The sequence below is a fragment of the Crocodylus siamensis genome, chromosome 4 (genome assembly GCF_052110815.1).
Source record: "Crocodylus siamensis isolate JL-2025a chromosome 4, ASM5211081v1, whole genome shotgun sequence".
Taxonomy (NCBI): Eukaryota; Metazoa; Chordata; order Crocodylia; family Crocodylidae; genus Crocodylus; species Crocodylus siamensis.
Window position 1 is genome coordinate 180639621 of NC_143398.1, and position 16170 is coordinate 180655790.

General features: G+C 42.3%; 1 protein-coding gene across 2 annotated transcripts in view; it reads left to right on the forward strand.

Annotated features, from left to right (window-relative positions):
- Positions 1-16170, forward strand: part of POFUT2 (protein O-fucosyltransferase 2) — a 36517-nt gene that overhangs the window by 8446 nt on the left and 11901 nt on the right. The window contains exons 5-9 of one of the 2 annotated variants that reach the window (XR_016442002.1): positions 5069-5135; positions 8780-8905; positions 10957-11137; positions 13144-13267; positions 13453-13840. Coding sequence is in view for 1 of the 2 variants with exons in the window: in XM_090045057.1 (XP_089901183.1) it covers positions 5069-5135; positions 8780-8905; positions 10957-11137; positions 13144-13267; positions 13453-13606 (652 nt within the window). In the remaining variant the exon portion in view is untranslated. Of the gene's footprint in view, positions 1-5068; positions 5136-8779; positions 8906-10956; positions 11138-13143; positions 13268-13452; positions 15880-16170 lie in introns of those variants that run through there. The other variant, XM_090045057.1, reaches the window with a different exon arrangement.

Here is a 16170-nt window from a genome sequence, read left to right on the forward strand (position 1 = left end):
GCAGTTAGGGGAAGCGCATACCATATTCTATTCTTATAGTACAGCCCTATTGGAAAGGTTACATTTTATTAAAACTGTTTTAAAATGGCTGTGACATCAGAGCTACAAGTTATAACTAACTTCAAAGCTTCAAAAATACAGGCACATTTTTCTAGGATATTAGTTGTTCCTGCTAGTTTGAGCATCAATAGTATGTATTGTCTTGTATGGAATAAGAAACCATTCACCCTGCCTACAAGGATTTCAGTATCTAAGAAATACTGTATTCACTCAAACCCATGACAAGGTTTTTCCCCCATTTAACATGATGGGGGAAAAGCCCCTTATTTTGGGTTCCCTTTTTTCCCTGTCCCCTCCCCCCTGCCACTGCTTACCCTCCCTCCAGCTTCGGCATGGCTCTGGCTGTGCCAGAGCTGGAGCTGGAATGAGGGTAAGCAAAAGGTGGAGAAGCATGGGTGAGGGGTCAGGGCAGGGATGGCAGGCATGTGTCAGGGGAGCAGACATGGGTGGGGGCAAGTAGTAGTTGTGGGGCAGGTGCTGGGGAGCTGACAGCAGGGAGAGTAAGTGGTGGGGCAGGTGGTGTTATCTATGGCAAGGTGTGGAAGGGGCAGAGGTCAAACTGCTTGATTCTGACTACCACTCGCCCCCCTGCCACTGCTTTCCCTGCTGCAGTGGGGGTGGGGGTTGAATTTAAGATAACCCTTCAATAATTATAATTTTCCATGTATAGAATCTAACACATTTATACATTTTCCATTTATAGAATCTACTTATTAATGTTATCTTAAATTCAGATTTTACTTGGATTCAAGTAAATACGGTACTTACTGTGACAGATGATTCTGAGTATTGTCCCATATTCCTGTTTCTCAGCTTGTAGCCTTCCTAATACCCACTTCTTGGGAACATCTTCTGGTGCATCAAGGAGAAAAACAACCTTGAGCCCCTTTCTGCTCTCCCTGAGTGCACATATATTATATGTATAGGCATTTTATGTCCTCAGCCTTCCTTGCAATAGCTGGTTGATCTGCTGTCAGGAGAACAAACAAAGTTTAACACTGAAATTCTACTTCTTGAGCATGCTGTGTCACAGACTTTCACTGTCAGGGAGTGAAAGATAGGTTTGGGGAGACCAAGCAGCTTATGTCTGTGCTCTCAGGACTTCTTGGTTGAACAAGAGATCTGAGATCCTGTCAATATAAGAGGAGACTTAAAAGAGTTCGGTTGGTTTAGCCTAGCAAAGTGAAAGTTGAGAAGGAGACACTATTGCTCTCTAAAATTGCATGAAGGGGTGAGAGTACACACCAGAAAGGAAGAAGCCAAAGAACACGCTGGCATAAAAACAAATGCGTATAAACTGGTCATGAGTTAATGTATGCTGGGAGGTAGAAGATACTTTCTAATCCTTAGAACAGTGAGGATCTGGAACAGCCTGGCAATAGGAATAGTGGGGGGCAAAAAAACCCAAACTAGTTTTAAGAGTGCACTTGATCAGTTCATGGAAGATGATGTGATGTGGTGGTTGGAATAGCAAGGGATTGGAATCTAATCCAGGAGTTCTTTTCCATTTCTGTGTCTTATTGTTTCATGACAGCAGATCAAAGGTGTGTTGGGAGGACAGCTGGGACTGGTGGCATTGCAGACTGCTACACAGGAAGAGCAAGAGGGAGCTCTGGGCAAGTTTTCTTTCCCTTTGGTTGTCTTGAATATCAGCAACCATGCTTAACCTGTTCTCCCCCACTAGGTTTGACTGCCTCTCCTTTCACGTTACATCCTCCACAAAACAGATGGATGTTTTGTCCTTTTTAAAGCTGCTTACAAGGTGCCATATGTGAAGAGGGTTATTATTACATTCAGGATGAGGCATGTATTCTTAAAACATATGAAATTCTTTCTGATTTCACATATAGAAAATAGCTGTGACACTGCCAATTGGAGAAGTATCAGTATACAGTACTGCTTTATTACAGGAAACTTTATTGATGGAGAATTGAACAGACAACAAGGCCAAACTCTAAAAGTAATTTTTGGATGCACAGCCCTGTCACGTTCAGTTTCAGTTGGATCTGGGGTGTGTTCAGCACTTCTTGAAAAAAGATTCAAAATTAATATAGTAATTCAGTGCCCACCTTTGGAAACCTTCACTTTTTCTTAGGAAGGTCTGTGATAGGGCCATGAATAGAGCTCAGGTCTTACTAAATCCTGGTCAAATCACTTACTAAAAAAGTAAGGTCTTATAGTTATGATGCATGAAGAAGCGTTACTAAGAGTGATCTCATAATACAGAGTGTTATTCCTACTGTATCAAAATTCACAAGAAGATTACAGTTCTCACCTCTATTGTAATATTTAATTATGTAAAGTCCCTGCTACACAGAGACATCTCTGATTTACTTTGCTTTTGAAATATTGGTATTTGGAGTTGTATAGTGATTTAAAAAAACACAGTATGAGTTTATAGTTCAGTTCATAATCAAATATATGTAATACATGAAAATTGGTCTAATGGAATGTGAAGATAGAGCAAATATTTTTAAATGCCATGGCCTGTCTTTGCAAACACACCATAGGTAACTTCACATTTGAAATGAGTCCCATGTATATACCATATCATAGAAAATTAGGGTTGGAAGGGACCTCAGGAGGTCATCTAGTGCAACCCCCTGCTGAAAGCAGGACCACCCCCTACTAAAGACAAGTCCCAGAGCTTTTCAAGCCAGGCCTAAAAAAACACCTCTCCAGGTAACCCATTCCAGTTCTTCATCACCCTCCTAATGAGAGAGTTTTTCCTAATATCCAGCCTAAACTTCCCTTGCTGCAACTTAAGAATCATTGTTCCTTGTTCTGTCATCTGCCACAGCTGAGAACAGTCCATCTCCATCCTCTTTGGAACCACCCTTTAGGTAATTGATCACTACTTGTTGAGAAGGGAGGAATAGGCTGCAGTCAGGCCTAGACAGGTTACAGGGGTGGGCGGATGAGAATAGGATGGGATTCAACACTGACAACTGCAAGGTGATGCACCTGGGGAGGAACAACTGGCACCATACCTACAGGCTGCGGGACTCCCTTCTCATCAGTACAGAGGCAGAAAAGGATCTTGGAGTCATCATTGATGCCAAGATGAACATGAGCCGGCAGCGTGGGGATGCAGTCAGGAAGGCCAACTCCATAGTTTCTAGGGTCGGAAGGGACCTGAGTAGATCATCTAGTCCGACCCCCTGCCATGGCAGGAAAGAGTACTGGGGTCAAACGACCCCAGCAAGGTGTTCATCTAACCTCCTCTTAAAAACCCCCAGGGTAGGAGCCAGCACCACTTCTCTTGGAAGTTGGTTCCAGATCCTAGCCACCCTGACCGTGAAGTAGCACCTTGTCATGCATCCACAGATGCATCTCAAGCAGGTCCAAGGAGGTGATACTCCCCCTCTACGCAGCACCGGTCAGGCCACAGCTGGAGTACTGCGTCCAGTTCTGGGCACCGCACTTCAAGATGTGGACAACACAGAGAGGGTCCAGAGGAGAGGCACTCACATGATTGGGGGCAGCAGAGCAGGCCCTATGAGGAGAGGCTACGGGATCTGAATCTGTTCAGCCTCCACAAGAGAAGGCTGAGGGAAGATCTAGTGGCCTGGTACAAACTGGGCGGGGGGGACCAGCAGGTACTGGGGAAGTCCCTGTTCCCCTGAGCATTGCCAGGAGTGACCAGGAATAACGGTCACAAGCTGGCAGAGGGTAGATTTAGGCTAGATATCAAGAGGTGCTTGATATAAGCTCTGCAATCATATCAGGCAAGTCCCTCAGCACCCTTGGGTGCATCCTGTCCAGCCCCATGGACTTACACACATCCAGCTTTTTTGAGTAGTCCCTAACCTGTTCTTTCACCACTGAGGTGAAAGAATGCTACCATATGGTAGCGCCACTGCATATCAACCTTTACTTAGGGCAGTTTATATAAGGCACTAGGGAGTTCAATGAGATCTCTGCTTATGTGCTAACAGCAGAGTCTGCTTTCCATAGTATTAGTTCTGACATTCTTTTCTGATCTATTTTCAATGAGGAAGATTAAACCCTTTCATTTCAAAATAACAGTGTTTACCCCGATTAAAGTTTTGAGTATGATAGTGTATATACACATGTCATATTTGGAGATGTCTCAAGGGGTTTTTTTTCCTCTTTCATCTTCACAGGACGCTGTAAACAGATAAGTTTACAAGCAGAACATTAAGTTTTGTATTTCCCCATCTTTAGGGTGTTTACAGTTGTAACCTAAATATTCTATCAACATTAAATGTACACTTCCTGATCTTCAAAGAGAAAAAGCCTAAAATTAAATTCCCTTGTGACATTGCTACACAGCTCTGCAGTTGTGTATTTAAAACTTTATACAGTTATAATTCCAGAAGAAAATAGTGCTACAAAACCATACAAACCATACCTTCATAACCAGCAATCACTGATGCAATGTATGCACATTGTAATACTGTTCAATTAATAATAGCTTGAAACTCAGTGCCTGCATATATAAAATTACCCTCCATAGACATCTGCAGAATGTGTCCATGTACGTGTGTGCGTGTGTGCGTGCGCGTGCACGGACGCATCTTGTTTGCTTTTTTGAGGGCTGTTCATGCTGATATGAGGTGGCTCAAATATTTTCAGAGTATCGTTTTCTCTGTTAAAATGTGATCATTTTGTTACCTGTCTTCACATCAGCCATAGCTGCAGATCACCTGTCTTTCTATTTATGGACACAATAATGCTGTGGCAAGTATAGCAAGTGACAGTAACATTTTAATTTGCATTAAATTATCTTAAATGAGATTGGTAGCTAGTAATGAGGAGAGACAGGCTTTTCTGACTAAATAGTACTCTGTGCATCCATGGTAATCTGTGAATTACAGTTTGCCTGCTTTACGCAGAACAGATTAGTTGTGGTGTTTACTGTAAACAGAATATGCTGAGGTAATTGTTTCATTCTTTGTGTCTACTCAGGACAAGAATAGAGAAATGTCATATTGTAAGTTTATCTTTCTAAGGGAATTGTCCTCAGATTTACAATTTTTAATAGGTCAGTGATGTTAGACAGAGCTGAAAACCTTCTTCATGACCACTACGGAGGAAGAGATTATTGGAATGTGAGTATTTTTTAGTTAACTGCTCAAGATTTTCCACTTGATTTTAATTAAAATCCAGTACTGGGTATGCTTACCATTAATGATTTTTGGCTGCCTTTCTGAATTGACACTACAACTGTGGGCAATCTCTATTGCAGCCTAACAGAGCAGGATTCATAGCTTCTCTGTCAGATGGATGGATGGAATAAATCAACAAAAATGTCCTCTTGCTGCTTTGGGTGAATCTAACCCAGAGGTTTGTTTCAGTGTTCTGTTCCCAGGTCTTCAATCCTGAAAGGACCTCTATAATGGTAGATCTCTATGTCCAGTGCATTGAAGTCAACAGGACTCTGACCACATGCAGTTTCTTGTCCATTTGGGCCCAAGATTATAAATATTTCAAATAGAATTTCCCAAAATGTTCAGCATTGGCCTAACTACTCCCACTGAAATGAGTAAGAAAACTCTTGTTGAATTTGCTGGGAGGAGTTAGGCCAGAATTTAGCACTGGAAAGTCCCACCCAAAGAATCTGATTGAAGTTACCAGGGTACGAAAAAGATTTTCATTGCTAAATCAGCAATCCACCCACAGGAAAATAAGGCATAAAGTGATGATTCAGCACTGTATTGAATGTCTTTATCCCCCTGTTTCTTGTGAAGCTGAACTAGATTTATATAATCTCAGGTTTAAACGTACTGGGTGTGTCTACACAAAATGCTACTGCGCAGTGGTTACTGCACATTTATGTAGTACTTCTATAATCAAGTCTAAATAAATGCACACTAACTGGAGTTACTGCACAGTAGTGCCAGCAAACATCTTTTAAGTGATGCTACTGCACAGTAGCCTAATAATACTGCACCAGTAGTGTATTAGCACTGTTAGTGCTGTGACACACTACTGTGCAGTATTATTTGGCTGCTGCACAGTTAGCATCTTGTATAGATGCCCACTGGTTGCAAACACAAGAGAGTTTTGCTGAATACCCCAAAAAGTCACCAGGCACTAGTGCATCAATCAGTGTTTATTTAGTTATGCAATCATTAGGCTAAGAATGGTTGTGGAAAAGCTACTCAAATTCCCAGATCCAAAGGTAAATAACTGTGGCTTCATTTTGATAATGGTGATAGAAGCTTTCATATTTCTTTTAAATTCAGCATTGTGAAAACTGGCTAGTAAAATGACCTGTCGCACTTCAGGCACTTCCTGTTAGCAGGTACCATTTCTACTGTCTAGAAATCTCTAGATTGTAACAGAGCATCATCCACAGTTTGAAACTTTGCCACTTTGCCCACTCCTCTTGCAGAAAATTTGATGTATCAAATATATCATTTGATATATCAAACATAATTTAATGTTTGATTCCACCCGTGAGCCATGCTGCTTGCTCCAGTTGCTAGTGATGTTATCAATTCCCGTTTCCTTCTGAGCTTCTAGAAGTTTCTGTATAATTTCTTTGTTTCCAAATAGATGCTACAGGACCACTGATCATATCATACCCATTTAAACTGATTTTAGTAGGTGTTTTAACCTAATGAAACAGAAGCTTAATGTTTGTTCTGTCAAAATACTTTTGTATATGTTATGTTTGTACAATTTTTACATGAGGTAGCCCAAATGTGTGAGGGCCAGGGAAGAGAAAATCATCCAACAAACATTCTCATAGTTCTGCTTTTCACCGTATGTATTTTGTAGCAATGAGAACACAAAATGCCAAGAGACCACTGCCAAATTAATCTCCTAGTAAATGTGAGTGCTGTGTGCCAAAGATAAAGATGATGTAGTGGAATATGTATTTAAGGTATAATAGCAGTGGTATTATTACTGAGGAAAGGAAGGTCCATGGTGTTTTGATACGTGGACCACAGGTAGTTAACTGGTTGGAAGCCCAGGAGTGCTGACCTATGACACTACTACTAGATTGTGACTGTGTTCAGAAGTGCAATTAATGCTTAGTAAGGCTGCTGCACAGTAATGTACAGGAATGTGTGTACACATGTGCCCTATCGGGCATAGATATGCGCCTAATGAGAGCAGCCCAGTTCAGGGCTGTTTCTGTCCTGCTCTGACCCCCTGCACCAGCCAGGGGGAGCTCTAGGCTCCCCCAGGTGCCAGCCCAGGGGCTGGCAGGGAACATAAGAGCCAGTCAAAATGTGCATGGGGCCAGGAGAGTTATGCCACCTTGAGGGGCAGCTACCTCCTGGCCTTGTCCCCATGGGGACAGGTCCTAACGTGCACAGGGCTGGGAGAGTTATACTGGTTGCAGGGTTTCCTGGACCTTGCCCCATGGGGCTGGATCCTGATGTGCACATGACTGGAAGAGCTGTCCCAGCAGCTGGGGCTGCTGTTTCCCAGCCACGTGGAGAGTGGCTGCATCCCAGCCACTGCTTTGTCCTAACCTGCTCTCCATGTGGCTGGGACACACCAGTCTCAATTGCTGGGACAGCTCTCCCAGCCATGTAGGGATTGGGACAGGTACCAATCCCCATGTAGCAGGGAAACAGCTGCCTCTGTAAGTAGCACAGCTCCCCCCTCATCAGGGTTTAGCAAGGCAGCAACAGGCCCCCTGCTGCCTAGACTGACTGGGAGCATATTGCTCCTGGTCAATGTCTATATGTGCGTTACTGCACAATAGCTAATGCACCATTAATCTAGTACCTGCATTTCCTGGTACTAGCTAATGGCGCATTAACTTAGTTTACTTAACAGTAAGTCCATTATAAGTCTTACTCACATGTCGACAGTAATACTTTACTGTGCATTAGATTAGTCTAATGTACAGTAAAGCATCTCATGTAGATGCACCCTGCGTGTATCCTTACGTTAACTTCTAGGTATGCCTCTTCCATACCATCTTGAAATGTCTTGGGCCCGGGCCTCAGAATTGGGTTGTAACTTCATAAATATTTCATTAAGTCCGTTGAAAAACTGGTTAAATAATAGGCATGTATTCACTAAACGTTAATGCCTGCCACAGGGAAAAACTGACGGACTGTACGATAGCACAGGGAATATAAACATTAACCCATTGTTTCCCAAGAACATATAAACTCGTATTTACTGGGTCAGACCATAGGTCCATCTTACCAAGTGCCCTGTGTCACTTGGTGACAACCCCAAACTTTTGATAGATAAGGCACACTTTTTCCGAATTTAAAATTGGCTGCAGATTTCACTCATTAGTCCATGGGCCAGACATGGTCTGTGGGCCCAATCCTGTGCTTGGTGCTGGGCATGTCTGTGAACCAGTCCAGCCCATTTTTCATGGCATGCTTCTGCTCTGATGACGCATCCTTTGGAGATCACTGTACTAGGCCCTTTATATTAACCACTGTGTAGGAAGTGCTCAGTACCACAGTGGCCATTGGCTGGTAACTAACACAGCACTTTAAAAAATAATCATACTTTATAACATTTTGTTAAGTTAAAAATATAACTTTTAAAAGATAGGAGATGTATCCATGGCTCCCTGTGGTGGCCAGTGGATGATGTGGGATGTAAATGCTGTGTGAGTAGCATTAAATGCTGGAAATTGTACAGCCTTGTATTAATAAACTAGCTCTATCCCAGCACACCTGAAAGAAACAGCTTCTCGCATGCAGGTGTTCATCACTGTCTTCCGACTCACTGGATGATTATTCAGCAGCTCCTTTCCTTTTCACAGACCCGTCGAAGTATGGTGTTTGCTAAACACCTGCGTGTGGTGGGGGATGACTTCAGAAACAAATACCTTGATTCCACTGATGAGGCAGACAAGACGCATTACAATGAGGACTGGACACAGATGAAGGTAATTCCATTTGCAATCTGTCTTTCCTGTAACATTTATTCACTAAAGGATTTTGTTCACTATTTTGACCATATTTTGTGGAGAACAGTGGAAGCAAATGGGTGAGATTTTTAGCTCTCAGTGCTAGTATTGTAGTTAGGCACCTACAGTGTGTCTGCCCCTCCATATGTTCCCTGCTCTGGAACTGATTTTTCACATTCAGGAACTGTTGTGATTTGAGTTCTGCTGAAAAAAAGCAAGGCAAGGTTTCCTGTTCTCCCCCTTTCACAAAATATGTCCTATTCTGTTTTATATGTTCTGCATCTTGTTAAGAAGCAATGTTCAGTTTAAACTTTCAGGTACTGTTTTGATTACCCTGAGAACAGTTTTCTTCAACTTGCTGTGAGGTATCAAAACACAGGAGCTATAATAAGTCTTCCCTGCCACAGGTAAAGCAGAAGGATGAGGACTGTTAGTGTCCTGTTACTGCAAGGGTTGTTAAAATGCACTCAAGAAATCTAAGGAAGAGGGTCTCTTGAATATATTTTAAAAACCCTTGCAGCAGTGGGACACTGAGGGCATCTATATACGTGGGTGACACCTGCTCCAACATGTTCTAATAGAGTCTGCTGGAGTGTGCTAATTAGCATGCTCCAGCAGCCTCAGTGTCATGTGTATTCAGCCCTGCCCATCAAATGAGTTTTAATTAAAGCATCTTGCTGGCATTTTATAGTACAGGATGCTGAATACATGAGACCCTGAGAGCACTTTAATTAGAGCAGCTCCCAAGAGCCACTCTAATAAAAGTGCCATCCCTCCCCACCGCCATGGAGCACATGTAAAGACACCTTAACAGTCCTCACTCACCTGCTTTACCTGTGGCAGGTTAGGGTGTATTTGGGTAATATGCCTTGTAGTTGTGCAGCAGGGTTTATTGTGCATTTTTAGGAGATTTCATAGACATTAGGGCTGGAAGGTAGATCGAGTCCAGCCCCCCGCCCAAGAGGCAGGAAGTCAGCTGGGGTCGTAGGATCCCAGCAAGATAAGCATCCAAATTTCTCTTGAAGATGTTCAGTGTAGGTGCTTGAACCATCTCCAATGGCAGGCTATTCCAGACCTTGGGGGGCTCGGACAGTAAAGATTTTCTTCCTTATGTCCAGCCTGAAACAGTCTTGCAGTAACTTATAACTGTTCGACCTTGTCATCCCTTGGGGCACTCTGGTGAACAAATGTTCCCCCAGATACTGATGGTCACCCCTGATAAACTTATAGGGGGCCATCAGATCACCCCTGAGCCTACGCTTTTCCAAGCTAAAGAGTCCCATGGCTCTCAGCCTGTCATCGTAAGGTCGTTTTCCTGACCTCTGATCGTGCGCGTGGCTCTTCTCTGGACTCTCTCAAGCTTCTCCACATCCTTTTTGAATTGTGGGGCTCAAAACTGGACGCAATACTCCAGCTGCGGCCTCACCAAAGCCGAGTACAACAGGAGAATGACGTTCTGGGATTTGCTTGAGAAGCATCCATGGATGCAAGCCAGCATTTTGCTCGCTTTACTAGCCACAGCATTGCATTGAAGGCTCATCTTGTGGTCAATGATGTTCATCTTGTGGTCAATGATAACCCCCAAGTCTCTTTCTTCCATAGTGCCAGTCAGCGTAGCACTGCCGAGCCTGTAAGGATGCTGCAGGTTTTTCCCCCCAAGGTGGAGAACTTTGCATTTTTCAGTGTTAAACACCATCCGGTTCTCGTCCGCCTGTTTGATGAGCCTGTCCAAGTCAGCCTGGATCACCCTCCTGTCTTCTAGATAGGAAGGTTAGATGAGAACTTGTATGGGATGGTTTGGAGAGGGATGATCCTATCTGAAATGGGGGTTGAACTAGATGACTAGGTATCCATTCCAGCCCTGCTTTTCTATGATTCTAAGTCTTATAAAATAAGCACAAATTCTTTGCCATGGTTTGGTTAACCCAGAATTTCTTACAAAATGTATACTCATGTACCAAAACTGTTTTCAGCCTGAAACGGCACCAATGTAATTCAGTTTTGATATGTGCTGAATTATGCTCTGCCAGGTACAGTTGGGCACTGCTCTAGGAGGATCATACCTTGGGGTTCACCTCAGAAGAAAAGATTTCATCTGGGGTCACAGAGAAGATGTGCCAACCCTACATGGAGCAGTGAAGAAGATCCACAGTCTTATGGAGATATATAAACTTAAGAAAGTTTTTGTAGCCACTGATGCAATTGAGGAGGGTAGGTAGATGAAATTTATTTTGTTCACTGGGCTCAGTTGACAAGAGAGTGACCAGTTATCAGTTAACATTCATCAGTGACTCAGTAATAGTCTTCCTGGGAGACTAACTGACTTGGGAAATAGAATGAGATTTTGTAGTCTTTCACTTCTAAACTGACAGCTGAAATCCAGCACAAATGTATGACTGGAAACTAGTCATGGGCAGTCTCCGCAAAATGAGTTTGGTTACTTGGTCTGTCTCTCAAGGAGCAGAGGCCTACTTAGCAAATGTTTGCTGTAACTGACCCTATTTGGTTTCTCAAAGCAGCCAGGCAGTACATGGCAAAGAAAGTGGATCATCCTTAACTGCTGTGTTAGCCTCTCCTAATCAGGGCTGAGACCTACTGGTAAGGGAGGCCGTGGAGTACCTGTTCTGAAAATAAACAGAATGGGCTGGATCCCATTCCACTTTTTAGGTGCCTAAATCTAATCCTATTCCACCGTCATTTAGCCCTTGAAAAATTGTTAACTCAAAAGATGAACAGGACCTCTTCCTCCTCACTGCTTTTTGACTTAGTCTTAAGACTACATACATGATGGTGCATTAGAAAAAGTAGATATATTAGTATTTCCCAGGGGCATGAGTAGGGTGGAATAGAAAGACACTTAGGTGACTAGGTTCACTTATATACCTCATAGATGGAATAGGCTCTAATCCAACAAGTTTTTTCCAAAGCATTCAGTAAGCATCTCTCATGAACAAAATGTACAAGAAACATCTCAAAACTATTTTAAAAAGCCTCCCCAGTGAAGGGTGGGTTTTCTATGCCAAGTCCCCCTCTTTCCCTTTCTTGCTGCTGTTTTTTTTATTGATTCTAAGCATGATTTGAGAACAGCATTAGGAGTGGAGGGACATCTAACCAGTGGTCCAATCATTCTATGTCTGAAAACTGGTCCCCCAGGCAGTGTTGCCAACATATATTTTGTCACCAAATGTATAGTGAATTTTTGGGTCAGGATGTGTGTGTTAAGGATCCTGTATCAGTTGGTAATTGATGGTGACATTTTTACTGTTGTCTACCTGATGATACCTAATGACTTTGTGAGGCTGGCCCAGCAGACATCTGCTTTTAGCTGTTGGCAGTGCTGCCTCCAGGTCTGTGGCTCTTGACATTACCTCTGTGTTAGACCCCAACTCCATGCAGCACCCAACGACTAGGGAGACGAAAATCCAATTGCTCAGAATGCAAACACTAGCACACATTGCTAGCCAATAGCTTTATTCAGAATGGAACAGCCTTGGACAAAGCTCCAACGAACCGGGGAGCTGCAGTGAACATTAGTTCTCTCCACATTTATACAACTTGGTTCATGCTCATTAACTCCACCTTTGTCCCTTCTTTGTTCCACCCATATTCCCTCCTATCTCAAGCTCTGCATCTGTTTACTGTTTGTTTCATTAGCATGGCATTACCTATGCATTTCACTTGTCTTTTTGCTGTGAGCGCATGCATAAAACCCTGACCCTGGCTTCTTTCAGTCAATTGCGGTTTCTTGCTGATCTCTTCACCATCTCCAAGGTCTTGCTTCTGCTCATCTCCTAACGATAGCTGGTGGACTGCATCCTGTTCCCCTTACACAGTGAGCTATATAGCTTACGACACTATGACATTGTTAGGAAAATGTTTGCCTAAACGTCTTGCAGTGTTACTTTTAATATATCATTCTGCTTTGCGGTTAGCAGCTTTGCTGAGCCACAGGCTATAGCCTTGTATTGAGCTGCAAATTCAGTGTTCCCCAAGATCCAAATACTGTCACCCTAACACTCTATAAGGTAAGAAAATAAGATGAGTGGTGCTGTTTGTTTTCCTGGCCTGTAAATTTCATTCCCTCTCATTCCGCTAGAATTGGTTTCTTCAGCACTTAAGAAATCCAATGTAAATTTTAACTTTTCCTGATTTGTGCAGAAGTTCCATGAAATTTTTGTGTAGGACAATAGTGAGTTAGTCTTGTTTCCTTCTTTCAGAGTCTGAAGAACTCAAGAAGCTACTGCCTGAGATGGTGAGGTTTGAACCCACCTGGGAAGAGTTAGAGCTCTACAAAGATGGAGGAGTAGCAATTATTGACCAGTGGATCTGTGCTCATGCTAGGTAGCTAATTTTACTTGTGGAATCAGATTTTACAATTGAGCAAACCTAAATATTGCTGTTGAGATGTAATTGTGTGCTCCTGAGTAGCAAAATTTTATAAAAAGAAAATGGATACAGATAAGGTAATTATTTATACCAGAAACAAAAACTCCTTCAAAAATCAGTTCTGATTTTTCCCTTCACAGGTATTTTATAGGCACTTCAGTTTCAACATTTTCATTCCGGATTCATGAGGAAAGGGAGATTCTGGGATTTGACCCCAAAACAACTTATAACAGGTTTTGTGGTGAGAAAGAGAAGAACTGTGAACAACCAACCCACTGGAAAATTGTATATTAACAGACAAATCCAAAGGACTATAAGTGGTCAGTACACCAAACCAAGGAAACGTTTATGGGAAATGCATCCTTTTGAGGAAATTATCTTTTTTTCTCCTTCCTACTGTGTAATTGGAGGTTGGGTCTTAAGCACAAGTGGATAGCAATATCATATTCATTTTCTTAACCAGACATTGATGTCACTGGGCAAAATGCTGCAGTCCAAGATTCAGTTCTTGGTACAGCTGAATAGAAGGTCAGTACAATCACTTCTTAAGTCTAAATTTAACTTTTATGAGAGAGAGCATTATTTGTGATGCAGACAAAATATTTCCATGCAAATTTTTTTATTCTGAACAATGACTTAACAAAAAGACCCATAATTATAGTATGTCTACAATCTGTACGGTATGCCTTTCTTCAAGATACTTGTGCTCAGCTGGTTATCAGCTTTGTATTTGATGCCTCGTATCCTCTGTTTACAAGAAGGATGGTTAAGCTTTGTAACCTGCACTTTGGGAGAGGTGCGGACTATGCAAAGAATCTGCAGTTCCATGAAACAAATGGTGACTTGGAACATTTCAAACATTAAAGTGAAGGCTTAGGTGGTATTTTTACACAAACACAGACCGCTTTCACAGCTGGTGATTCTAATTGCAGTCTCAGCAAAGAGGTCGGTGAGTAAAGTAGAAGAATAGCAAGACTGAACTACTTGAACAAGCCCAAAGCTGGGTTGTATTAAGTAGAGTGCTGAATGGAGATTTGCACTGCCTGTCATAGTTTTTCTCTGAATAGGATACTTTGCTTGATGGAGTTTCCATTCACTACCTTTCTTCCACATTAAATTCACTCAGAATGAGGCAACCATAAATAGCATTTGGGTATATCTTGCCACCCAGTTAAATAAACCTACCTATGGCAGGTTAAGACTCTTGGAACATTTTTCAAAGGCCTTTAAAGAGTTTTCAGTTTCATAGAGATGAAGTATCCCAGTTTCTCAGTTTATCCAAATCAATCATTTTCTGTCTTTGCCATGTTATGGTTACTGGCTGGTTCATTGTGCTGTGCTTCTGCTTGCCATGTCAGTGTGAATATCAGCTGTCATGCCATGACAAGGTATGCAGCACCTCATCAGAGTCCTGGAGTAACTCTCAAATCTGTCACCCTCAATACAGCCAGTGTAGTAACCTACCCTTAAACAAATGCCAGTTAAACCTTGTACACTCCTTTACCTTACTACCATTGTTTAGTATCTTCCCAAAATGACTGCATACTTATGACTGTTTACTGATATAGGGCCACGCTACATAAGAGGCATTCCCCTGTAGTACAGTGGTAGAATCCTTGTCTTCACACACAGGAGACCTTATACAATTACAGCCATGGAGGCACCAAGCATCTGGACTCAGTGTGGTCTTTGGAGTCTGTCTCAGTGGCGTAAAGGGATGATGGAAGGTCTGGGCAGCTTCCACTCCTCCAAAAATTCCTGCCCAGGCATATGCATCGAAGGTCTGGGTAGCCCTCATGCATACACCGTGATCCAGGAGGATCAATGGTTGCCATATAAGAAGAAAACAAATGCTTTTCTAGGAGATTGGATTGTCTTGAGTGACAGTCATAGCCAACCTTGTAAGTCAGTTGTCCTTTGATTCCTGGGTGTCTCTTTAGATTTACATGTGAAATAATCAGCCAAGGAAAGTGGCAAATTCAGAGTGACAAAAGTGTGCTGTTTTGGTTTTGTTAGCCTGAAATAAGTCCAAGATGGTTGCACTCATTTAGGCTTAAGGGATATTTAACAATATCAAAGAGGGCATAGAATAAAGTATCCTTGCTTGCTAATATTCTCCTACACTTTCAGCCTAACCCCAACAGAAGGCTTCTACAGGGCATTACCTTTTTTCTGGAGGAAGGTACAACAAAATGATGACCAACCATTGTGAAGGTCATTGGGCCTCCTCACTTTTTTCCTTTATTTTGATTAACTGTCACAAATGAGTCTTTGGCAGCTTCAAATAAGTATCAAATCTGCAGTTAACCTTTTCCTGTGGAACTGAAATGTCAACATAGCTGAGGGCTGATGGGAACAGGGCAGTGAGTACATCTCTTGTGCCAACCATTGTAGCAGTGGTACTGTTAGCTCACGGCACAGTGGACAAAACAGAATGTACAGGTTTCATTTGCACAGGATTGGCTGTGCACGCATCAGGCTGGTTTGTGCATTGTGGTTCTACTCAAGTTCCTGGTTTTGTAAATTCTGACTATATAATTATAATAAAAGATTTTTAAAGTGGGGGAGATAAGTAATGGAAAAGTTCTGTTTTTCTTCTAAATTTAAACAGGAACTCTGAAGTTAGTGGGTCCTTTCCTGTGTTCCCAAGCGTACCTTCTAGCATTCTTCTTAGCTCTTTCTCTCATTTAACTTCTAACTGCCTTGGGCGCTACAATAAATTCTTCCTGCACTCTTCATTAAAATCTTTTTGCACATTCCCATACTACAAGGTAAACTGGCCCTTGTGTAGCAAAACGTGTGCAGATCTCCAATAAAGTGAAAAATTTAAGATATTGTGTTCTTACCAGCCATTTATT